This window comes from Triturus cristatus, chromosome 10 (assembly GCF_964204655.1).
Source record: "Triturus cristatus chromosome 10, aTriCri1.1, whole genome shotgun sequence".
NCBI lineage: Eukaryota > Metazoa > Chordata > Amphibia > Caudata > Salamandridae > Triturus > Triturus cristatus.
Genome location: NC_140593.1, coordinates 872304543 through 872329536, shown reverse-complemented (window position 1 = coordinate 872329536; position 24994 = coordinate 872304543). Strand labels below are relative to the sequence as shown.

The 24994-nt window shown below is 45.1% G+C and overlaps 1 protein-coding gene across 1 annotated transcript in view; it reads left to right on the top strand.

Annotated features, from left to right (window-relative positions):
• Positions 1-24994, top strand: part of LOC146796142 (SCO-spondin-like) — a 1481201-nt gene that overhangs the window by 161811 nt on the left and 1294396 nt on the right. The window contains exons 19-22 of the mRNA XM_085631266.1: positions 8781-8875; positions 9407-9663; positions 14386-14520; positions 17179-17381. Coding sequence (XP_085487392.1) covers positions 8781-8875; positions 9407-9663; positions 14386-14520; positions 17179-17381 — 690 coding nt within the window. The remainder of the gene's footprint in view (positions 1-8780; positions 8876-9406; positions 9664-14385; positions 14521-17178; positions 17382-24994) is intronic.

The window sequence follows — 24994 nt, the reverse complement described above, 5'->3', positions numbered from 1 at the left end:
ATGCAGCATTCAACTTTATGTTGCCATCTGAGACTTATGCAGCTCATGCTTCCAAAGCATTGCTGTAAAATTTCCAGTCACTGTTCAACTGTTTGCAGGATTGAGAAGGTCATCCGCAGAGTTTGGCCAAAATGGAGTTACTGGCGAAATTTCTTTCGAACACCACCTTTGATGCCCCTTGGTCTGCATCAACAGCAGTGGGAGCTACAGAAGCAGGAAGGAGATTGGTACGACTTAGGCTATGAAAGATTGATCAAACTCAAAGATCACTAGTTCATCATTTAACTTTCACAGGTTGCAAGTTTTTTGCTTTTAATCTTGGAGATTTGGAACAGAAGTCTGCGAGGAAGATGCTACAACTGATTATAGTTATTCCACACAAGATATCGTTCTAGTAGAAAAAGCCTTTTCAGTTCTCTCAGAATAGGTGTCCCATTCGAGTGTGTGCCTGAGGCTGGTGGACTGCCATCCCAGGAAAATCCTAATCACAGCCATTCAATAAGCAATGGTGAAATCCTGACTATATGGATGGAGCAGAAGGTGGAAGAGTAGTCCATTTCTATTCCCAGTGGGAAAAGATGGTGTCCGCCAAATGAGTGTTAGACATCATAAAATATGGCTACAATGTAAAATTTGCAAATCCATCTCCTCGCAAACTGTTCAAAGCGATGCCTTTTAAGAAACACTAAGTAAAGAAACAGACAGTGCTACACGAAGTCCACACTCTTCTTTAGAAAGCAGCATGCTACCTGTTCCGTAAAAGCAGAGAGGGTTTGGGATGTACTCAAAACTCTTCTTGGTGCCAAAGACAGATGCAACATACAGATCAGTGCTGGACTTGAAAGAGGTAAACAAATGTATACACAGTCTCAAAAAATTGAAAAGGAGAATCAATTATTACATATAAATGTTAGTTTGATTTAATCAATCATAGTTTAAACATAGTACTGTCCACATTATATCCAATATCGATAATCCTGTGTGCTTCAATTATTCAGGAGTCTTGTGTATGAGTTCTGATTCCAACTTTATTCATATTTTTCAAAATAGTTTATTCCATTCATCCCAGCCTTGTGTCCACAGGTCAACTTTCGGGCTGACTGCAATGCAGGCAATAATCCCTTTGATCATGCAGTTTGATTATTTGGTAACTCTGGACTTCTCTGTTCTGATTCATGGGGAGAGCCAGCAGTACCTTAAATTTGTGATTGAAGAGACTCGTTATTAATTCAGGAGCCGTCCGTTCCGATTATCAACGTCTCCAAAGATAGTCATTAAGATAGTAGCTCCTGTTGTTGAATCTTTCCAGTTACAAGGCATACAAATATGTCTCTATCTTGTTGACTGGTTGATTACAGGTTCTTTGTTTAATGGCTGAATCCAGTCTGAAGATGGTGTGTAAGTGTCTCAAATCATTGGAATTCATCATAAACTGGAGAAATTCAAGCTGGGCTGGAGTGGCGTTTTCTTCTTCCACTCCCCGTCTGGCTGCCTGGCTGTGCGGGCGGGGAGTCTGATGGTTCGCCTCGTGGCCTGCTGGGCTTGCTAAGAGGCTGGGATGTTCCTGGCCGGTTCTTCCTTGCCTACCGACCCTGGTGTGCCGGCCTTCCGATTTCTTCCGGGTTGCTGCGTATCTTCCTGTGGCCTGGCCGGGTGGTATACGCGCTGTGTTTGCTGTTTCTCCGGCCCTGGCAGGGTTGCTGGTTGGGCGCCTTGGGCTGGCTGGCTGGCTACTGTGGAGGGGCCTTGTTCCTGTTGCCCCCCCCCCCCCGGTGAGTACCATGTAGCAGTGTCTATTTCTTTCCCTGTTTGTGGCTTGGTGGATCCTTGCTGCTATTGTGCTGGGGAACAACCTTTACAACGCAACTTTTACAACGCACTACCATTACAACGCATTTTTTACAACGCATAATCCATTACAACGCATGATATTACAACGCAGGACACTACAACGCATTTTTAAAAACTACCTTTACAACGCATTCCATTACAACGCATACTACCATTACAACGCATACCATTACAACGCATAATATTACACTATACTATCCAACACTTACCCTACTGATGCACCCCCTGGAGTTAGAATAGTAATTTTTACCCCTATACTATCCAACACTTACACTACTGATGCACCCCCTGGAGTTAGAATAGTAATTTTTACCCCTATACTATCCAACACTTACACTGCTGATGCACCCCCTGGAGTTAGAATAGTAATTTTTACCCCTATACTATCCAACACTTACACTACTGATGCACCCCCTGGAGTTAGAATAGTAATTTTTACCCCTATACTATCCAACACTTACACTGCTGATGCACCCCCTGGAGTTAGAATAGTAATTTTTACCCCTATACTATCCAACACTTACACTACTGATGCACCCCCTGGAGTTAGAATAGTAATTTTTACCCCTATACTATCCAACACTTACCCTACTGATGCACCCCCTGGAGTTAGAATAGTAATTTTTACCCCTATACTATCCAACACTTACCCTACTGATGCACCCCCTGGAGTTAGAATAGTAATTTTTACCCCTATACTATCCAACACTTACCCTACTGATGCACCCCCTGGAGTTAGAATAGTAATTTTTACCCCTATACTATCCAACACTTACCCTACTGATGCACCCCCTGGAGTTAGAATAGTAATTTTTACCCCTATACTATCCAACACTTTCCCTACTGTTGCACCCCCTGGAGTTAGAATAGTAATTTTTACCCCTACACTATCCAACACTTACCCTACTGTTGCACCCCCTGGAGTTAGAATAGTAATTTTTACCCCTACACTATCCAACACTTACCCTACTGTTGCACCCCCTGGAGCTAGAATAGTAATTTTTACCCCCATACTATCTAATACTTACCTTAAATGTAATTTAATATTATGCGTTGTAATGGTATGCGTTGTAAAGGTAGTATGCGTTGTAATGGTAGTGCGTTGTAAAGGTATTTTTTAAAAATGCGTTGTAGTGTCATGCGTTGTAATGTCATGCGTTGTAATGGATTATGCGTTGTAAAAAATGCGTTGTAAGTGCATGCGTTGTAATAGTGTGCGTTGTAACGTCATACATCCTATTGTGCTCACCTGTGGCTGCTTCCCTCCGTATCCATGTTCTTGGGGGTACGCCTGGATGCCCGTTGGGGGAGGCCTTGTTCCTGTCGCCTGCTGCCCCCCCCTCCTCCTGGTGTGTGCTGCGTTGCAGTCTCTTCTGCTCCCTGTCAGGCAGTTCTGAGGGGCATCTCCAGGATGGGTCGGTCTGTTCTGCTTTCGGAGCTGTTTCACTCCTCTTCTAGTGACATCTGGTGCTATGCGGGGCATGTAACTGGGCTTTCCTCTCTTTATGTGGGGGGTTTGCCTGCGTCCTCATCTTCTCCTTGCCGGCTCGTGGCTCGGTGGTTGCTGCAGCTTCCTCAGGGTTCTGTTTTGCAGGGAGGGCGCCCTGGTGTGGGTTCGCCCAGACTGTGGGCCCTGGCCTTGGAGTATCTCCCTCTTGTTGCGTGGTCGCAGGTTTGCATCCTGGCAGGGTTTCTGGGCATTTCACCCTCGCTGGGTCCGTTTCTGCGAGCTGCTGTGGTAGGTGGCTGTGCTTGCTGTTGTTTGGTGCCAGGTGGCCCGGTGGGTTGGGTGCTGTTTGCAGGACCCCTCTCCAGCTTGCAGGTCACTGGGTCTAGTGGCTTTGTGTCCTTTTGGGTTCACTTCGGGGCCTGTGTTCGGCCTCCTTGTCCTACGCACCTTTCCTGGCGGGTTTGTTCGGCCTTTCATCCTTCTGGGGTCGCTCATGTTTGTACTGTTGTGTTGCGTCCCGCTAGGCATCTGTTCTTCAGCACCATGGTGCCCTTGGGTGCCCATGTGCTTTACCTTTGCGCATGTTTTGTTTGTTTTGTGTTCTACTGCTTGCTGTCCCTCCTGCTGGTGGAGCTGTTTCCTCCTGCCCTGGCGTGGATTCTGGTAGTTCGCCTTGGGCTGGCTGTGGCGGGGGGTGCCTTCTTCCTGTCGTCCGGTCCCCCCTGGGTGTCTTTAGATTTGCATGGTGGGGTCTGCTTTCCCCTGTGGGCTGTCTGCTGGCTGCGGCTCTGTGCTGGTGCTCCTCACCCGCGTTTTTGTTCCTTGGTGCGGGTGGTGGTGTTTCCATAGGCTCCTTTCGCTGCGCTTTGTTTCTGTCTGTTTTTGTACATCCACTGCTAGGGCCTGTGTCCGGCATCATGGTCGCAGGTTCGGCTCCTGGCGGGTCCACACGGCCTCTCCTCTTCTCTGTGGCTGATGGAGTGTGTGCCATTGCTTTGGGTGAAGCTACGCTTCTGTTTTTCTGCGCCGGGAGGCCCCTTTGTGGGTTCCCGTGTGCTTTACGGCTCCACTTGTTCTTTCCACTGTGTTCAGGGCTCTGGTTTGTGTTCTCTGTGGTGGTGCTTCCTGTTTTCTGCTCTGGCATGCTGCGTTTCCCATGCTGGCCTGCTTCTGCATTGCTTTCCTTGCGGTGCTCCACCACTTACCTTGCCCCCTGTTCTGTGGGTGGCTGCGGGTTAGTTTTTCTTCTGCGCTGCGGGGGTTCTCCCCTGCTGTGCTGCGTTGCCCTGTGCAGTTGCTTCATGTGCTGTGGCTGGCGCTGGCTTCTTTCCCTGCTTCCTTGTGTGGTGCTCCTGAGGTTTGCTGGTGTTCCTGGCTGCATGTGGGAGTGCTCGGGTGTCCGTTGGCTCCTTCCTCCCTGGGGGTGCCTGGCTTCATCTGGGATTCTGGTGTTGCTTGCGCATCCGTGGCTGCTTCGTGACATTTCTGGCTCCTGTTGTTTCTCGGTTCTCTTCCTGGGCCTGGTGCTTCAGTTTCCTCTCCTCTGGGTGGGCTCTGGGGCTACGTGCGGTGTCTTGGGGGCCCTTGTAGCCGGCTGAGTCTGGTTGCTTGCCATCTGGGGGCCTGGTTGCTGTGTGGCTGTGGGCCCGCCTGTGTATCCTGCTGGTGTAGCCTTCTTGGTGTTGCGGCTTTGTGCCTGCTCTGCTTGAGGTTCCCTCTGCGGCCTTCCCCCCTGTGTGCCCCTGCTCTCCTCTGCTCTCGGAGGTTCCACGGGGTCAGGGCTGGTTGGTGCCTGGTTGGGGTGGCAGCCTGGCCTCTCTGGGTGCTGTTGGCTATGGTCTCTGTTCCTTGTCTGGCCGTCCGCCTGGGTTCTGCTGCGGTGGCCTTTGTTGGCACGCTCCTGGCCTTGTCTGCTTTCTGTGCTTGTGCCTGGTCGGGCTTGGTTGGCTCCTTGGGGTGCCTGGTGCTGTGGCCTGGGCATCCCTCCTTGAGTGTCCTTCTGGGTCTGCCCTGTGTTGCTGGGTGGTTCTTTCCAGTGTTGGGCTGCGGCTGTTCCCCCTGTCTGCTCCTGTTGTCTTTTTTCAGCATTGTGCGGGTTCGGGCCTGGTTGGCTCTTGGTGCAAGGGTGCTCCGTTATGGGTGCTCCTCCTCCCTTGGATTTCTTTGGAGGCCTGTTGCTTGCCGCCCTGTTTGCCTGTGTCTGGGCCTGCCAGGGGTTCCTGGTGCTGGGTGCTCCGGCTGCCTTCGCTTGTTGTTCTGGGGAGCTGTCCTTTGGCTGTTGGGATCCTTGGATCCTTCTTTGCCTGTTTTTTGGTGCTGCCTGCTCCGCTGTGAGTATTATTCTTTCTTTGCCCCTTGTGTGGTTGCTGGTTGGGGCCTGTTATCCGGTTGCCCTGGTGGGCCGGTTTTGCAGGTGGTTCTGCTTGGCCTCTGGCCGTGCCTCCTTGGTGCCGCCTGCTCTTTTTTTCCCCGTGTCTCCCGCTGGGCTGTTGCCTTGTTTGTGTTTCGGTTTTGTGTGGTCTGGTGGTTTTGTGCCAGGGGTCTCTGCTGCCCTTCCTGGCCTTTGCCTGGTCTCTATTTTGGGCCTTCCCTGGTTGTGGGTTGGACTGCCGGCTCCTTCTGTTCGGGCGGGTTGCTTGGCTTCAGTCCTCAGTTCCCGGCTGCTTTGCCCTCACTTTCCTTCGTTCTGTCCTGGGGGTTTCCCCTGTTTGGCCTTCCCTTGGTGTGTTCTGGGTCTGGATTGTTTGGGTGCCTGTGCGGTTTACTTGGCTTCCTCTCTAGTGTTGGTTGCCTCTGTGGCGTGGGTGGTTATGGGGGGTTCTTTCCCTGGGGCTGGTGTTTTGGGGTTGTTGCCGTTTGCCCAGACCCCCCCTCTTTCGCTCCTCTGCGGGTTCCGTTATGTTGGTCCCCGGTTTTTGCTGGTCTGTTTTTTCCGGGTCCAGTCCTGGTTCGGTTTTGGGCCTTGTTCTATGGGTGGTGTTTGTCCTCCTGTGTTTTTGGTTTCTGGCCCCTCCCCTGCCCTTTCGGGTTTGGTTGGGTTTGCGGTCTGGCTGTCTGGTCTTCCTGGTTGGTCTTTCCGTCTTTGTGGCCTGGTTTTCCTTTTTGTTGCTCGGCTGCTGCTTTTTGACTCTTGGGGCCTGCTGGGGTTGGAGTTCCAGGGGCTGTGTTTGTGATTCCCCGGTGTTCTGGTGAGGGGCCTTGCCCTTTGCCCCATGGCCTCTCCCTGGGCTCCTGCTGCTCCTTCCCGGCTGGGTGCTTGGGGGTTGTTGTGTGTCGGCTCTGTTCTGGGCCGTGTGCTTCTGGTTGTTGGGGGTGCTGGTGCCTGGACGGTACTCCCCTTCTTCCGGGTTTGGTCCAGTTGGTCCTGCCCTTGATTGACTCTTTGGTTTGTGCCTTTGCTCTTGTGGCTGGCGTTCTCCTCTTTCTCTTTTTGGGTTGTTTCCCTGCTGGCCTGTCTGGCTTGCTGGCCGGTTGGGCCGCTGGGGGTCTTCTTCCTTGTGTGGCCTCCTCGCTGTCCTTTTGTTATGGGCAGCCTCTGTTGGGTGCTGCCCGCCCTTTGTGGGGTGTCCTCTTCTTCTGCTTGGTCGTCTCCTGTTTGTTTTGGTGGGTGCGGCCCTGCTTTGGTGGGGTGCTTTCCAGTCTGGGTGCTCTGCTTCTTGTTTCCTGTGGTTCTCCCTTTTGCTTCCCTTGGGTTGCTGCCTTGGGTGTGGTTTCCTGGGTGTGCTTGGGGGTTTGGACGGCCGGGTTTTCTGCTTTGGTATTCTCCACTTTGTTAATGAATGGGACGAGGACATAAAGGACCTGGGGATATTGCTCTATTACTTACTGGTAATCTTCATTACTCCGGGTCCTGTTGTCCTCGTCCCATTCATACGTCCCACCCTCCCTCCCGGATGGCCGGCCTTCCTGTGTGGGCTTGGTTGTCCAGGCGGAATGCTGGGTAAGTACTGCTTATGTGCTCCCAGTGGGAGGGGCTAGGGTAAGGGTCCCAGCATTCCTCTTTTCTTTTTTCTGTCGGGAGATGATTATCTCCACTTTGTTAATGAATGGGACGAGGACAAAGGGACCCGGAGTAATGAAGATTACCGGTAAGTAATAGAGCATTAATTTATAATGGGGTTATTCCAATGCTTGCACAAACAGGGCGTTGCACTGTTGACTGAAAATTATGGCATAACTGAAGTTTCCCCAGACAGATTTTGCCAGGAAAACTATGGCAACGTTTATATGGGGAATGCCCAAGAAAAAAAGGCGATAAATGCAGATTTCACTGTAATAAATACTGCCTTTGCATGTTATGCCTCTTTCTGAGGTTTGGTACTCAAAATAGCAGGTATTTACTGCGTCTGATATATATCCCACGCCGAGGAATTGGTATTTACCAGGCGTTAAATATATCGCCCCATTCCACCCGATTTGTAATCAGGACAATAGATCATGTAAAGCTTTCATTGTTTGTGTTGGAAGTTGTGTGTGTTTTTTCCTTAGAAAGTATGCATCATTGTCGCATATACATACTATGAAAAACCATGAAAGTGTAATTTGTGGTGAGTCACATGCATGGAAGAGCAAAGCAAGATTTACACTCCAGTGAAAAGTAGTCTTGAGTTCCTGGTGCTTGACGGTTTCAGACTAATCATGAGAAAAAGCTAAGTGGGGTATGCACTCACTTGCAAAAGGCTCCTGGGATACCATCTCCAGCTAAAACCTGTCAGGAAAAAACTGCACGACCGTCTGTGCCTAGGAAAGTAGGTAAACTCTGCAAACTGTGGAAATGGCAATAATTGGGAATAGGAGATTATGCTTGCTTAATAAGAAAAATCACTCACCCCTAGTTATCCGCCATTTTATGAAAATGAAGGACAACTCAGTTGCCCACCCTCAAAGGGAGTTTAACAATGTGCGTCAGCCATGTTGCCAAGGTTCACATTGGTCCTTTCAGCTTTTGAAGTAGCGCCAACATAGAATCATATTTTTAATGCAAATATTCACAATTTCAATAATGATATATAATTAGCTGAACAAAGTTACTCAGTGTCAGTAGTGATTGTAAAAGCCAGAGCGACTAGAATTATGCTGCAGGGGAGGACCAAATTATGCGGCTTGTTGACTACGTTGTGTGGCAAGAAAAGATACATTATGTGGTGTAATGCGGCGCATTTAGTGTAATTATTACATCATTACTTGGGAATTTCCACACGTTAACACTATCTGGGCAAATATTTCACCCCCTTAGTACCACTTAAGTAACCAAATGCAGAAATAAGCAAGAGAAAGATGACGAGCCAACATTTGCGAAGTCTTTCGACTGCACAGCAACACGTGTCAACATGCTTTTAGTAATAGAGTTTTTCTAAACTTAACTAATAAGTACAGATTTTTCCCAGTTCTGACGTTATGGAGTTGATATTTTGTACATCCTTCAGTGGACGAGTGGTTGGGATATAGTTCTCTATTCTTTAATTTCCTCTGTTTTCAGAACAACCTGTGCGTGCCTCCAGAGGAGTGCCCGTGTCACCACAATGGCAGGCTTTACCATCCCAACGAGACCATCGAGAAGGACTGTAATACCTGGTAGGATGTTTGTGTGGCGTCACACATTTCTCTGATTGAGACTGTTGGGTGACTTTGTGGTGTCTGTGCATGAATTCAATTTCCTTTGGCATCTTTTCAGAGGACTCATCTTATAATGAGCATGTGTGCAGGCAGTGATTAATTTGAGCCAGTGGTGTCCGGTGCTCGGCACCAGCACTTGATTGTCAACACTGACGCTTGTGACAGTCTGCCACATGGTGCCGCTGTCTGTCAATCTAGAGATTAATACAACAACACTTATTTATTAATTTAATATTAACTGAAAAAGATTATTACCTGCTGCCTAAGCCATTCTTACTGCTTTGGGGGTCTGGAATAGTCTGAATTGTCACACTTAAGGAGTGTGCTGGTTAGTAGTTGTTGTGGTACTTTTATTGGCAGAGCTGGCAGGGGCTTTGTGTGGTGCAAGCTGCAGTGGTCTCCTGAGAAGGGCCCAGGCTCTTATGTTTTTTCTTTGCCCTTTGAATAACTCAAGCTCCTTTTGACACGTGTGCCTATGTCTCTCTGCAGCGTGTGCAAGGACCGCCACTGGCAGTGCACTAGTCACCTCTGTGCTGGCACGTGCCTGGCCACCGGGGACCCTCATTACATCACTTTCGATGGGCGTGCATACACCTTTCTGGGGGACTGTGAGTACGTCTTGGTGAGGGAGAACGCAGGTCTCTTCACCGTCACGACCGAGAACGTGCCCTGTGGCACCAGCGGTATTACCTGCACCAAGTCAGTCATCGTGGTAATTGGGAACACCATCGTGCACCTGCTGAGAGGTGAGGAATAACAACTTATCCACAATTTCCCTCTTCCCTCTATTTGTCTGGCCATGCTTTTCAGTGTCTGTCTGCCTGGGTTTGGCCGTACATCGATGGCTTTTATATGATGAACAGAGAGGTCCTAATTTCTGTTGATTGTGATGGCTCCAGCAATTCAGGATGAGGTGCCGAGTCAGTAAGGGATCGTCTTGCTTCAATATGTATGACGCAAAAAAATGGGGTCCCTCTCCAAATATGATGACGGTGCCCGAAGTCTTCTGATGGAGCTCTGGCCCCTTTCGACAAATTCTCCATTTTCGGTTGATAAATCTTGTTGTACCGTGAGAGGTAAGAGGGAGTTAACCATCAATCTCAAAATTATTTGCAGTATAACACATTAGGCCACACAATAAGACCAAACTACTAAAAAAGGTTACGTTGTTTTATTACAGACTCAGAAACAACCTGATATAGATGAGGAGAGGAGTTGGCCTAAGTGCTAGGGCAGTCGACCTCGAATCTGGGGAATCGCGTTCGAGTCTCCGCAATGATGCTGAACATCCTTTGATTCTGGGCAAATTACTTAATCTCCCCGTGCCTTGTAAAAATTAATGTGTCCTCATGAAACACAACTGGTGCTATGTAAAGGGCTCTGATACCCGCTACATTTGGGTCAAGTTCGCGCTTTTTAAAACTCCGTAAAATAAAATAAAAATAAACGAGTCTCAAAAGCATGTTATAAAAATATAAAATCACCAGAATGAGTCTGAATCTCCTAAAGAAGTTCAGTTTAAATAACATGAAGTATACCAAGAACTCAGAAGCAGCGATACAAAATATAAGAAATAAAGTCTGCAGATTAAATTGCTGATTTCAATCGTCTTGCCTGATCATGAGTAACTTTGCGAAAATCGAATTATCCTAAACTAACCTATAGTAGGGGAATCCCTAACTAATCAAGGAGTTAAAGAAAGGTGTCAGCATACCGGAGACTTTAGTAGAAGTACTCCAGTCAGAAAGAGCATCTGGCATAAAGCTGCACTCAGAGATATGTCAGGGAGGTCTTCACCTCAAGACAAGCTAAAAACATCTGCAGTCCAACTATATAATACCAATGAACGCACAATATTCACAGTAAGTTTTCGTCCTTGGCTCTGGTACTTTCCCAGTGTCCACAGTACATTCCTTTTTCTCCTCTTCCCCAGTTCCTTCGGCATAGTAGCTAGACTTAAGCACCTCCTTTCCAGCACGAAACCCGTCTCCATCCTCAATAACACATTTCGTTTGCCAAAAGAGTTACCTCGTACCACGCTATCACTGCAGTAAACTATAGCCCTCCCACTAGCTAACTAAGACAAGTCACACCTGCAAAGAAATGGAAAAATACATGCAAGCAAACTTTCACATCGAAGGTTAATCACTGAAATCCCAAAAAGCTTAAGGCCTTTGGTCATGCTAACTTATTAAAACAGACAAAAGTGCACTCAGCATTATATAAATGTGCACATGTGGCTACAGCATTTATATGACAATGAGAAAATGCTTTATATGAAAACATCATGCTTACAATAATATCATATGCATAACATGACCATATAGGAAAACCTATATAAGCCAGAGTAGAAGTACAAAGTACATATGAAATCTCTAAATGTGTGTAATGGCACTTATCATGATTCATTTCGTCTAACCTTGATGAATGTACTGCATTAAAATGCATTTTTGAACACCACCTTACAATCTAAACCTATTGAAGAATTCATATCTGCAATCCAGGTACTCCTGCAAAAGAAAACGTTAGTGAGCACGTACACACTTCAAAAAGAATACGTCATAGGTACACCATTATATATTCCATGCACCAATTCTTGATTATTAATATTTCATCAGACAAGTATATAAGGCCAAACTCAAAAAAAATGTGGACTAATTCAGCATACAATGATGGAGCCAAAAATATCCTGCTCCACTTCCATAATGCGGAGATATTCATTGGGCTTGATGGATGCCCACTAAATGGTTGTGGGGAGGGGACATAGGCCTGCATTACACCCCTCCCACTTCCTCGATTCAGGATGTGCTTAACTTTTTTTAACATAACTGCATGAAAAGTTTTTCTTAGGCACTGTATGTCGGTGCTGCCAATTGCCTGGGTTACCGAATACAAGTGTTGCCTAGTTTCGATTGCACCTCATTTTATCTGTCGTCCACCACCCAACACTTCTTTTCTCTTTATTTCTTTTTTGCACGCTCATTTTCATCCCTGCTATGCCACTAAACAATCTTCTTCTGTTTTTCTATTCCTCCCTCTTTTTCCATTTTTTGCCTTTCTCTCTCGCCGTTGGTCAAAGTATGATGAGGAAAAATAAGCTCCGATACCCAAAAACAAGAGCCAGTGCCCACCAGTTAAACACAGTTATCAGTCCTTCTTCCTTTGCAGAAATATGCTTGGTAGGGACCAACCTCTCTTTGCCACCAGGATGCACCATGAAGCAATGGCACGTCTACTGATATTAGGCCTAGTCAGAGTGTAATATAACAAGCAAACAATACATGCAGAGCAACCAATAGTAAAAGAGAAAAGAGGGGAAAGGGGAAAGGGACAGAAGAGCAGGGTTAAAACTGCACAGTGGCTTATCTAGAAGGGACTTTTAGGAGGGGAACACAAGGGTCCACAGATAAACCTGATGGTGCCACATATAATGAGCAATCATGAAGATTGTGTGTAATATATATATAGTATGTGTGTGTGTATATGTGTACACACAGACAGTATTTAAACAACCTAACCAGACTGAATTAACATTACTAAGGTCTGTGCAAAATGTGGTTCTCTTCTCAACACTTTCTTCTAAAGTCTCTCAATTAGGCATTTGTACTCTTTGTTTCCTGATATTTGTTTAAAACCCTCCATCTCAATATGTCATGCCTCATCGCTTCTTTTCACTCTCTTCTGCATGTTCTTCCTTGCATTGGCCTCACTTCACCGTCAAAAGCACACACACAACACACACACTGACCTCTAGGCGCTATATTTTCTTTAAATTCTAGCCTGACATTATTTCGACAGCTATGTATCTCCTTCACACACTTTTACAAAAAATCCCATTTACAATTGGCACCTCTTACCATTGCTCTTTGAGCACCACAGAGAGGCCAAGGACTGGATGAGCAAGTATTCTGAACACCTTTTTGACCTACAGACAGGCACACTGAGAAATTTGCACTGCCTCCAGCCTGAACTCCAGAGCTCACAGTTGTGGCCTGTTATAACCACTCATCCACAACCTGAATATAGAGGCAACTTTTTTCTTATTATTCACCACACATGGGTATTATGTTGCATGAAAAAAACTACAGAAACACAACATCCTGGAAAAACCATTGTTAAATAAAAGAGGTTTGGCACAAATATACAGGATCTCCATCAGTATTAACACTAGCCAGTACCAAATTTGAAGAAAAGGCCCGTGAAATGTTTAGGGCACGGGATGCTCTCCAATGTCAAAATATTATCTTGCATGGAATGATGAAAATCCTTGTGCTGTTCCTGAGACCAATCATTTATATAACTAAGGTGTCTACACCTCAGTAGAGGGTTTGACACTGTGATCCGGGGGGCCCCTGTCTATTTTTGGTGGAATGCTGAAGGTGGCAAACCTCTGACAGTCTATTTTATAATAAAGGATTAAAAAATATGTACCAGATGTACGTTCTTAAAAATGAAATGGCCATGTAAGAGGATTCTAACAGAATGAAACAGAAATTATTGAGGGGAGTTAGGGTTGGCAAGGGAACTAGGAGACATTGAATGGGAAATTGCAGATGTGGAAAATATATTCACGCACTTTATAAAACAGCTTTATACGGTTGGCTGGTAAACTGAGCACAAAGGAGTGTACTACGAGAAAGTTTCAAATGTCGTCCTACAAAAATATCATATCCTATTCTCGACTACCACAATATGGTGAAGCTACTCCGTTCTCCTAAAGCGAGTTTAAAAGTAAAAACATAAGGGTTAGTTACTGGCGGCCAGTGCTGGCTGCTACTTAACAGCGGTGGGGGTGGCGGGTCGTGGGGGGAGGGAAGAGAGAATGAAAAAAAAAACATTAAAAGTCACTTACCTGCAGGCCAGCGGTTCTTTGATCTACTGCAGGACTCTAGGGGTAGGAACAAGGAAGCACACAGGCTCCCCTAGTCAATCACGACATTGCCTTACAGCAGTGTTGTGCTTGGTCTGAGCGCTTTGGTTCGGCGCTCAGACAGGGAGTGGGAGCCTGTGTATGTTCTCCACCCAGGCTGTACAATAAAGCCTGGTGGAGAACATGCAAAGTGTGCATGATTGTTTGGCCGCCCCAAGACAGCTGATCACACCGTCATGGGCACTTAACAGAGTGCTCACCACTCCTCCCCCTGCTCCTCTGTGACAGCCCAGCTCCGCCCCTTACCAGCTGAGCTACGATGGAAAAATAAAAATGATAATAACAATGGGTTCTCATTTTATTTTTCCCTTTTGACCTGCTCACAGAGCAGTGGGGCGACGCTCCTCCGCCTTAATGGAGGAGCCGTCCCTGATAACAATGCGTTATTATCATTTTATTTTTCCTTTTTGACCTGCTCACAGAGCAGTAGGGTGATGCTACACCGTCTTAGCGGAGGAGCCGCCCCTGCTGCAGGCATTGTTTATATTCTGGCTAAAAGAAGTGTCTATTATTAATACTGTTGCATCCCTTTGTGCAGGCAAGGAAGTAACGGTGAACGGTGTCACTGTCAGGATCCCCAAGACTTACAGTGGCAATGGTCTGATACTGGAACGGGCTGGTCTCTTCATCACACTCATCTCTAAGCTTGGTCTAACAGTCCTCTGGGATGGAGGTAAGAAAATGTCTAATGTAGGCGTATTATACATTGGTCATTCTTGATATGCGCCACCAGTCTGGGGCTGACTGATTTCTCAGATGAACTTTCTATAAAGTTTTTTCTTAATACCATCCCATCATGGTATTTGTAATGCGGGTGGCTTTGGACGTCAGTAAAGGCAAATACAAGAGAACTTCTTTGCTTAGCACGTCAACTGTACCACAAGCAACTAGATCTGGAGCCGAGGCATTATGGTCCTCGAGATGGAAGTATGGACAGTCTAAACTGCCAAGTTGTATATCATCAGTCTAATGGATTCTTAGTCTAAGCCAACAATTGACGAACTGAGTCTATATTGATCGAATATAACAAACTTTGTTACATGGTCATGTTTCGCTCTCAGCTACAATACTGTTCCTCCATTGAGACCAAGCTTAGATGACTTCAACTTAGTATATTGCATGTCTCTGGCGAAACATCTTTGCTGGATCAGACCCTCCGCAGAGTTGCGGGTAAGAGAGTTCAGGCGTCACAGATGGTGTTTCACTATTATGCTCTTCTACCTGGACTCTGCTCCCCTGTGAGATGGAAGTTACCATTCCTTCAAAATATCACCTTATACCGCTTCGGCACAGTCTTCTGCAGGCGGGGGCTGGCCATCCATACAAATGGATGGTACTCTGGAATATCGGGCACAAGAATATTGTGGCACACTAACATCTTTGGCAAAATACCACTGAAAGGTAAGTGCATATAGGGAAGTATAGATTCACTAACTTGAACTCCACATCTTTGTACTTTGAGGATGGTAGATATTGTCAAGGTACGTATATGTGTAGTTCGGTATAGAAAATCTATACATTTTTGCCTTTTGATATTTTTGTCCTATGATGTTTTGGCCATGATATTAATGTCCCACAGTATTCCATAGTTGATATACAGGATCCACACCATACAGATTAGGGCGAGGCAGCTCTGGGCTAGTAAGCCACATTAATGAATGTATAATGATGCTTGTAATGGTAATTGCTGGCCTCGTCATAAATCAAGGTTATCAAGTTTCACCCGGGGCTCAGGCTCCTAAAAGCAGCTGCAATATTCATGCCGAATTCTGGGGAGATTGAGGAATTATCAGTGCATTTGAGCATGGTATGACCAGTTCTCCCCAAAAATCGTCGTTTTTCAGTGGAGCCGCGGGGTCCAGTTGTAATCCCAGTCTCACTGCACCCTTGAATTACTGCTCCCCTCGTTATTGATAACTTCGTGGGTGCTCGGAATAAGGCCATGTGTGCTGCCTGATGGTGCAACCAACCATGGAAAAATAGTCAATTTTCCATGTTGCTGGTGAGGAAGACACATCTGCCCTATACATATGAACGATCTGTTTTAATGGTGTTTCTTCCATTGCTTCAAAAAGCAAGGTGCCGAAAGTTGTGCAACGTAAACATGCACAAATGCACAGGATGGTTATGGTATATACATACTTCATTCCCATGAAATCTGCCCATTAAAGAAAGCACCTCTCTTCAGCTTCACCACAAACACCCATTATTAATTCAAGCATTCATATATTATATATCTCAGAAGCGGCATTTGCTAATGAGGTTGAAAGTGTGATTGAAACAGAATATGCCCCTCTGCCTTGCTTATAACTTTGTCTCACCTTGTCTCATTTGTACACAACTTTCCAAACAAAAAACAAGCACATTTGTGTGAAATTTCACCAAAATGTGTTCTAGGAAGTTCAACACGGGGCATAGATATAGAAGAGGGATCCAAAAGTACTCTTTTCCGGTGGGCACAGAACACGGCCAAAAGCAGTGTGTAGTAAGTTCAGGGGTACTGGGAGTTTGTGTGGGGCATGGAAGATGGACAGCCAGTGCCCAATACCTGCTGGGCATGGCCACATGCCATGAAACGTGGGCCTATGGCCATGTAGTGTTGGCATTAGAGGAGGTGTCTAGGTACCCACTGCTCCCATTGACCACTGTGCATGGCCAGAAGCCGTGTACTATAGGGTCCTTGGCATAAAGACTCGGTTCTGACCATGCCAAAACCACACCCTACACCCTACATCGGCATCTGCATTCTACATCCTACATCTGCACCTGTTGTGTACCAGAGAAAGACGTGTGCAGTGACTTCTGTGGGCATTCACCCACCTCAACTCAGCACTGGCATTAATACCGATGGGATATGTGGTGCTGCCAGTTATGTAATCAATAGTGTCATTATAGATGTCATCTATGACGGTATGATCACTCTATTGGCGTTGGGTGTTAGGGTTTTTAGGCTACGCTAACTGGTGAATTTCAATGGGTTCTAAGGGTTTGTGATACAGCTACATTGTTTTGCTTGGTTTCGTTGTTTGACTGCTTCAAACTCAACCGTCCTTAACTATAGTTTTTTCAATAGATGTACAATACCCACTCTCTCACACGCACTGATATATAATACATTTATGTACAGCACCAGCATAAGACATCTATAATATGTTCCTGACAGCGTCAGTATAAGTTGTAGCTCACACTGTGTTGGCGTGCAATTTACTGCCATTTTCTAATCGCCTGTGGAGGTCACAGCCAGCTCCATCTCTTTTGCAGAGGACACCCACCGCTTTACTTTTATTTTCAGGAGTGTAGTTTGCACTGAAAAATGTCTTCGTCTCCTCAGGTACGCGTGTGTACGTGAAGCTGGACCCCTCCTTCCAGGGGCGCGTGAGTGGACTGTGCGGGAACTTTGATGGGGACACGGAGAACGACTTCACCAGCAGGCAGGGCATCGTGGAGCCCACCTCAGACCTCTTCGGAAATTCCTGGCGGATCAGCCTAATGTGTCCCGAAGTGCACAGCGATGACTTCGAACACCCCTGCACGGTAGGTGGTAGAGTCTGCAATTGAGCAAAATCTCGCTTGGCCGGAGTACTAGCAATTGTATTGTGGAGCGTAGAAATTGTGGTAATGCGCATTAGGAGGGGGTGTAGCTCACAGTGGTAAATGGATTGGTTGGGAGGCAAGTAAATGCTTTATGTGCTGGGTGAGGATTCAGTGCTGGATGCAGTCTGAAGTTACGTTTAGCTGTGTGTTTTTTAACCTGGCATGCAGCTCGCATTAAATGCTATGTGAGATACCTGTGGGATACTGGTTCGCAAATAAAAAAACATTGCAGAGACACATCTTCTGCTCGAACTAGTCCATTGCCAGAATCTTGGGTGATTTTTTTTATGCATGGCTAAAAAATGTATGCAAGAGATCGGCAACTCACATTTCGCTATAAAAGTGTAATTTCACGAAATCGCAATGAAATTTGTGAAAATCCCGGTCAGTCAAATATTCTTTATTCAGTTTATATATTAATAGGTGATCTAGAAATTCATTATCAACATTCTAGTTAAGCAACAAACATTCAACGAAGCTACCTCAGGTGAAGGATCTCAAATATTAAATATGAGTTCATGTCTAATACATTAAACTGGATAAACAACCAACGAAGGATATGTAAAATACTGTATATATCTAAATCAAATCACAATAAATGTAATAAAATTAAAATAAAAAGATGAAAGTGCCAGCGTGCAGACCTTGATGGGTTTAATTGGAACCACCTGGAATGACCGTTATGTTTCAGCTAAAATTTAAATTGTATCATTAAATCTCAATACAATCCATGGGAGTTAAGAACAATGAATGATATAAGAATTTCATTAAAACCACCTAAAATAAACAATCGAAAATAAAATTCAAATTGGATCAGTAAATCACATTAAAATCTATAAAAATTCGGAACAAAAGGAATTGTGCAACCTAAAAAAAAAAAACTTGATCACATCTGCACATAAGTAACCATTATCATTAAAAACCATACACTTTAATAAATGTTCATTTCCCTACTAGATTCCATAATCAAACTGCCGATTAAATAAATTTATATACCGTTTGGCATATATATTCTGTTTTCAAAAGCTGGAGGTAATACAGGGCCGGCCTGCATTTCCTAATATTCAAGGCCCTTAATAATGGAATGATAAAATCTCTCTGCGGTTAGAATATAACTGGCAGAAACAAGGAAGGGCAACATATTCTGAGATGACTTGGAATCACATGGACATGAATCAAGATCAGAGTCACAGTATACTTTGCGGCAATAAGAGACCAACAAATGTGCAATACTGAACCTAAGTCTAATAAGGTTAAATCTTTTGACGTGACAAAAAGAAAACTGTACATAAGGGTATAGACGCTCCGTACAAACCAGAGGCAAATGTTCCACTAATCTCTTCTTTCCTGACACCATGCACTCCATATTCTCCCTTAAAATAGATGGAAGATTCCACTTCAACTGAGATTTCTGAACTTTTGTAATGAGTTGCGGGTTGCAGAAGCAATCCGCTCTCCCTACTAATTCAAGTGGGAAACAACCATTACAACGCAGTTATTACAACGCACTACCTTTACAATGCAGTCATTACAATGCAACATCCTTTACATTACAACGCATGTCACTACAACGCATGTCACTACAACGCAAGCCATTACAACGCATTATACGGTAAGTAATGGGAAATAGTAATTTTTACCCCTACACTATCCAACACTTACCCTACTGTTGCACTCACTGGAGTGAGAATAGTAATTTGTACCCCTAAACTATCCAACACTTACCCTACTGTTGCACTCACTGGAGTGGTAATAGTAATTTTTACCCCTACACTATCCAACACTTACCCTACTGTTGCACTCACTGGAGTGGGAATAGGATTTTTTACCCCTACACTATGCAACACTTACACTACTGTTGCCCTAAAAGTATTATGCGTTGTAATGGTATGCGTTGTAATGGGATGAGTTGTAAGTGTAGTTTTTAAAAATGCGTTGTGATGGCATGCGTTTTAAAATCATGCGTTGTAATGGATGTTGCGATGTAAAAACTGCATTGTAAAGGCATGCGTTGTAAAAGTTTGTGTTGTAACGTGTCCTATTCAATTCAAGCTGCTTCTTAATGTAACTGAGCCACAGTATTTTCTGCATATGATCTAGACTCATACAATCCAGTATTATCGTGTGATTAAGTACAGGCTCATCTTTTGTCCATAATGAGTGCCACAATATAATTGGCACAATCTGTATACGGTGAATTAAAGGAGTCAAACCAAATTCCATGTGGCATAATATACTCAGCAGACTAGTAGGGGCTGCTAGTAGTCCTCTAAGAAAATAATTCTCTACTGCCTGCAAGTGTGAAGAATTGGAGAACCCCAGACTCTGGCCCCATACAAAAAAACAGAACAAGAGCGTGCCTTATAGATATTAATTAATGCATCAATTGGTCTAGATCAGAATTTCCTTACACACCTGAAAAGTGTTTCCAAGATTTGATCAAAACACCTTTTCCTGGTCTCAAGGTGCTGCCAGGTGCCTCTTTAAAAAACTACTCTATTTCTGCTACCTCTAACTTTGATTTAATGCTCTTACTGCTTCTTGGCCGCTTTGGGGCACTGTAGCAGTTTGCAGTAAAGTAACATTAAAAATTATGAACAGCAATTAAATGCTGGAGACAACAGCAAATGATGAGCTTTGAATGTATTTAAATGTATGGTGTTATGGGACCCAAAACGTGGACTGAAAACTTCCTTGCAGGAAGTGTTGCTGGACAAGACAACAGCCACTTTGCTACTGTTCTCTAGGACACTGTTTAGCTTAGAAGTTTGGTGTTTGCCAGAAGAAAGGTTAAAATGTGATTTGATGTCTCCAATGGTGCATTTCTCTAGTACTGGGTTACCATTTATCATCCTACTGCATTCTGGGAGATGCAGTCCGGGCTGTTCCCCATTGTCTTATCAATGGTGCACAGCGTTTTCTTGAAAATAAGTCCTAAGGAGGGTAGAGAGGGGAGGGTTCATAACTTTTTGGAACAGAAACCAGTTTTAGCCATAAAGCAGAGGACGTTCTTGTTTATGGGTTATTATTAAAAAACTTTCAGCTGACTTTACATTAAAAGGACCCCCCCTGGAGTGCTCTGACATCATAAGTAGACAGGCAGTTAGGGTTGTCGAATTTGCAATATGCGCGAGCAGAACTGGGGCGGTGTAGGTTGTGGTTTTCAAGGTGAAGCTCATGTAGTGGGCCTGTTGGCTGTCAACTAAATTAGTATTTCTTTGCTTTGAAAGATATCGACAAGGGTGACTCAGAACAAGGACAAGGGCCCCTTATTCTCTTGGCAAACACAAGGAGACGATGGACGGAGCCATGAAACTTTTCAGACACTCACCCCCAGTCACAGATCTGGGTTGAATCCATCATCGTTCTTTAGCTCACTTCACCACCCCAGTTCAGACACAGCTATATGCAAATCAGTCTTGACCCTGTGCCTCATGGAAACAGTCCAGCCCGAACTACCAAGCCATTTCATCCCTGAACCAGAAACAAGCATTCGGGCTAACAGCTCTCATCAGCCATGCTAGCTTGAACCCAGTGGCAAAGTGAGCAAGGGACCCACGTCTGGACATACCCTGACAACTTAGAGCGAACAAAGCAAACACAAGGAGATGATGGACGGAGCGCTGAAACTTTTCAGACACTCACCCCCAGTCACAGATCTAGTTTGAATCCATCATTGTTCTTTAGGTCACTTCGCCACCCCAGTTCAGACACAGCTATATGCAAATCAGCCTTGACCCTGTGCCTCATGGGAACAGTCCAGCCCGAACTGCCAAGCCATGTCATCCCTGGACTGGAAACAAGCATCTTGGGACCAGTTTCGGGCTAACAGCCCTCATCAGCCAGGCTAGCTTGAATCCAGTGGCAAAGTGAGCAAGGGACCCACGTCTGGGCATACCCTGCCAACTTAGGGCGAACAAAGCAAATACAAGGAGATGATGGACGGAGCGCTGAAACTTTTCAGAAACTCACCCCCATTCACAGATCTGGGTTGAATCCATCATCGTTCTTTAGCTCACTTCGCCACCCCAGTTCAGACACAGCTGTATGCAAATCAGTCTTGACCCTGTGACTCATGGGAACAGTCCAGCCCGAACTGCCAAGCAATTGTCACCCCTTATTCTCTTGGCATGGCCACAAGTGTCGTAATGCACTGTTGTCACCTTGGCGTGGTGGATCCGTTTAGACCTCTGCCCTGTATGGAGCAATTTGTCAGAGGCTCAGGGCGGGGTGAAGACTGGATGGAAGTGGGATCCGCCACTGTTGGCGGTTGGTTTAAAGTAAGGGCCATCTGAGCTATCTATACTCAGCTTGTGCCAAACTGGAAAGAATAGTTGTGAGTACATGTGAAGTGTGCTATGTTATCAAGAAAATCTGTACTGAGGATTCTTTATAGGCATGCCCACTTGATTTGTGTGATTCACTGGCTGCAGAGCTTTCCACATAATAATAGATTTTTTGCACTTGACACATAGTCCACCATCTGCATAATTTTCAGATTTCAACAAAATATATTTTTTAGCTCAAACACAGCCAAACGTTACTAAAAGAAGTGTCCTACGTGGCGCTCTGAAACACCCTTTTCAAAAGTTAACTGGGCACCTTTCGGTTGCTAATCGCTCTATTCAGTATTAGGCTAGTACTACTGAAATAAAACGTTTTCCCTGACAGTATTAATGACTGTTAAAATGACTCAATAGCAAATCATACTGCTACATAATTATCAGATAATTTAGTACACTGTACCCCATATTTTGGTTTCAGAGTCCTGCAGGATTTCAGTGGTCCTACCTGCAAGGAAACAGTGTAGTGATAGACGAGAAAAACACAGAATAAGCAATAATAATTTTCAGTCATTCTAAATATGCCCCCAGGAAAGTGGCGGAGCGTGGGGTTAGCCTCCTTGGCTTAACGACAGGCTCCGCCACTTCCGAAACGCAGGGCTGCACCATATTTACAAGAATATGGTGCAGCCCTGCGTTTCACCCTGCGCTGGCGCTACACTTAGTAGCCTAGCGCCAACGCAGGCACTCTTGCACCATAGTGCAAGGGTGTCTGTGTGCAGGGGAAGATTGTTTATGTGCAGGAAGGTCTCCCTTCCTGCCCATAAACAATTTTTAAAAGCCGCTTTGTAATTTCTTTGTGTGCTGCTTAATGCAGCACACTCTGAAGTTTCAAAACGGCATTTAAAAAAATTATTGTTTATGTGCAGGGAGGGGGACCCTACTGTACATAAACAACCATTGGCCGTTTGCTGTTTTCATGTGTGCTCCACAACACAGCACACATGAAAACAGCAAAAACAAGGAGAAATTAAACATTTCTCCTCGTTGCGCCAGGGTAAGACCAGGTGTTTACTTTTCTGGCTGATGAGGGGTGAAACCCCAAAACCGGTCCTAGGATGCTTATTTCCAGTCCAGAGAGGACCTGACCTGGCAGTTCGGGCTGGACTGTTCCCATTGGGCACAGGGTCAAGACTGATTTGCATATGGCTGGGTTCAAACTGGAATTTCATGGTGAGCAAAAAAACGATGGATTTAGGCCCACATCTCTGTACTGGGGTGAATGTATGACATTTTTTTGCATTCTGTGCATCAATTGTTGTTTTTGCATTTGTCACCCCGAGTGGGATGGGTACGCCCAGACGTGGGTTCCGTGCTCTCCATGCCACTGGAGTCAAGCTATCCTGGCTGATGAGGGGTGAAACCCTGAAACTGGTCCTAAGATGCTTGTTTCCAATCCAGAGAGGACCTGGCCTGGCAGTTCGGGCTGGACTGTTCCCATCGGGCACAGGGTCAAGACTGATTTGCATATGGCTGGGTTCAAACTGGGATGGCAAGGTGAGCAAAAAAACAATGGATTTAGGCCCAGATCTCTGTACTGGGGTAAATGTATGACATTGTTCTGCATTTCGTCCATCAATGGTTATTTTTGCATTTATTTACAAGGCAGCGTTAAGCCAGGTTATGTGGCTTACCGCTGCCAAGGCCCCTATCTCCACTCTCATCTCCAAGCCTCTTATTCTAATTAAGATCCGTTGTATTACATTTCGTCATATTGTAAAACATCTGTTATGGTACTTTACCTTTATTTGCTTTTTTCGTGGATTTACTTGGCTTAGTGAGGAAACTCAAAAGGTGATCGGTGGAATGCTTGAAAAAGTCTCAGCCATTGGTAATTGCTTGGACTGCATTCCAGTCCATCATTTTTCCCCCACTCTGCAACTCCAGGCAGTTTTGAGCTGTGTGCAGATTAGCCTTGGGACTGCAGACCAGGACAGTTCCATCGCCAGACCAGGTTTCCAATGAGTGGAAACACAAGCGACCCCAGAATGGTTTCGAGACCAGGTCTCCAATGAGAAGGAACACAAGCGACCTCCGAATGGTTTTGGAGCACTTCGCCTCATCAGTGATGTGTAGCTTGAGTCCTGTGGCACAGCAAGCGCGAAACCCGCATCTGGGCAGACCAAACGCACCTAAGGAAAATACAGAGAAATCATCCTGCAATTGTTTTCTCTTCAGTATGTTTCATTGCACTGTTAGATGTTTTAACAACAGTTACGGAAAAAATAGGTTGCAGAAAATATTTCTTCACATCTTCAAGAAGGGAACAGATGCATGTGCTAAAATGCTTCTTAAAAGTCTCTAAGGCATTCACAGGTCAGCTCAAACATTTCCATTCCTTACCATGCCCGTGATTAGGTTAGATCATAAGACAACTCAAGACATTTGTAAACTCCAGCTTGAGAGATGAGCTGTTGTTTGTTGGCTATTATGAACTTGATGTACAAATGATTTTGAAGTCACAAACCACCCGACTCGCCGAATCAGCCTAATTGTGACCTCAAAAATGCTTTTTGTAGTGTACAAAAGGCAAAATGAGATTCAGTAACTTGTGACCACATCTCAATTTGCATTTGTTAGTCGGTATTTGGAAGGGGGAGTGTTAAGGGTGTCCCTTCCAAATACAGATTCGCTGCAGTATGTATTAATGTTTTGCAACCAAATTCAGGTTACAAAACATTAATACTTCATCACCAATTCTAAAGTGGTGGTAACCCATTCACAGATAGGAAGGGGTCTCCGGGGAACCTCTTCCCTTTTGAGAATGTTTAAAAATATATATTTCAAGAGCAAGTAGTTGCCCAACAGACCACTGCCTACTCTGAAAAAGACAAAACTTAAAAGTTTAATTTTCTTTTTTTAATGTATCCCGTTTTCATTTAAGAAAAAACGGGCTGCATAAAAAAAAAAGATTGCTTTTATTAAAAAGCAGTCACAGACATGGTGGGCTGCTGATCCCAGCTAATCATAGTTAGGGAATCGATATTCTTAACTTTTGTACATCTGGCCTTATATGAGCAGCAGAAAGAGAGGTTTAGGAGACAGTACTGAGAGAGGGAGTTTGGCTCCCAGTGGCTGTTGATCTTTCTGTCCTCAGGTTTTGATTGGACAGGAGTGTGCTTCCACTTAAAAAGAGTGCTTATGTTGCACTTCTCGCATTGTGGGACAGCTTATACTCAGTACAAGGCGCTCGAGTTGGTTGCAGTGACA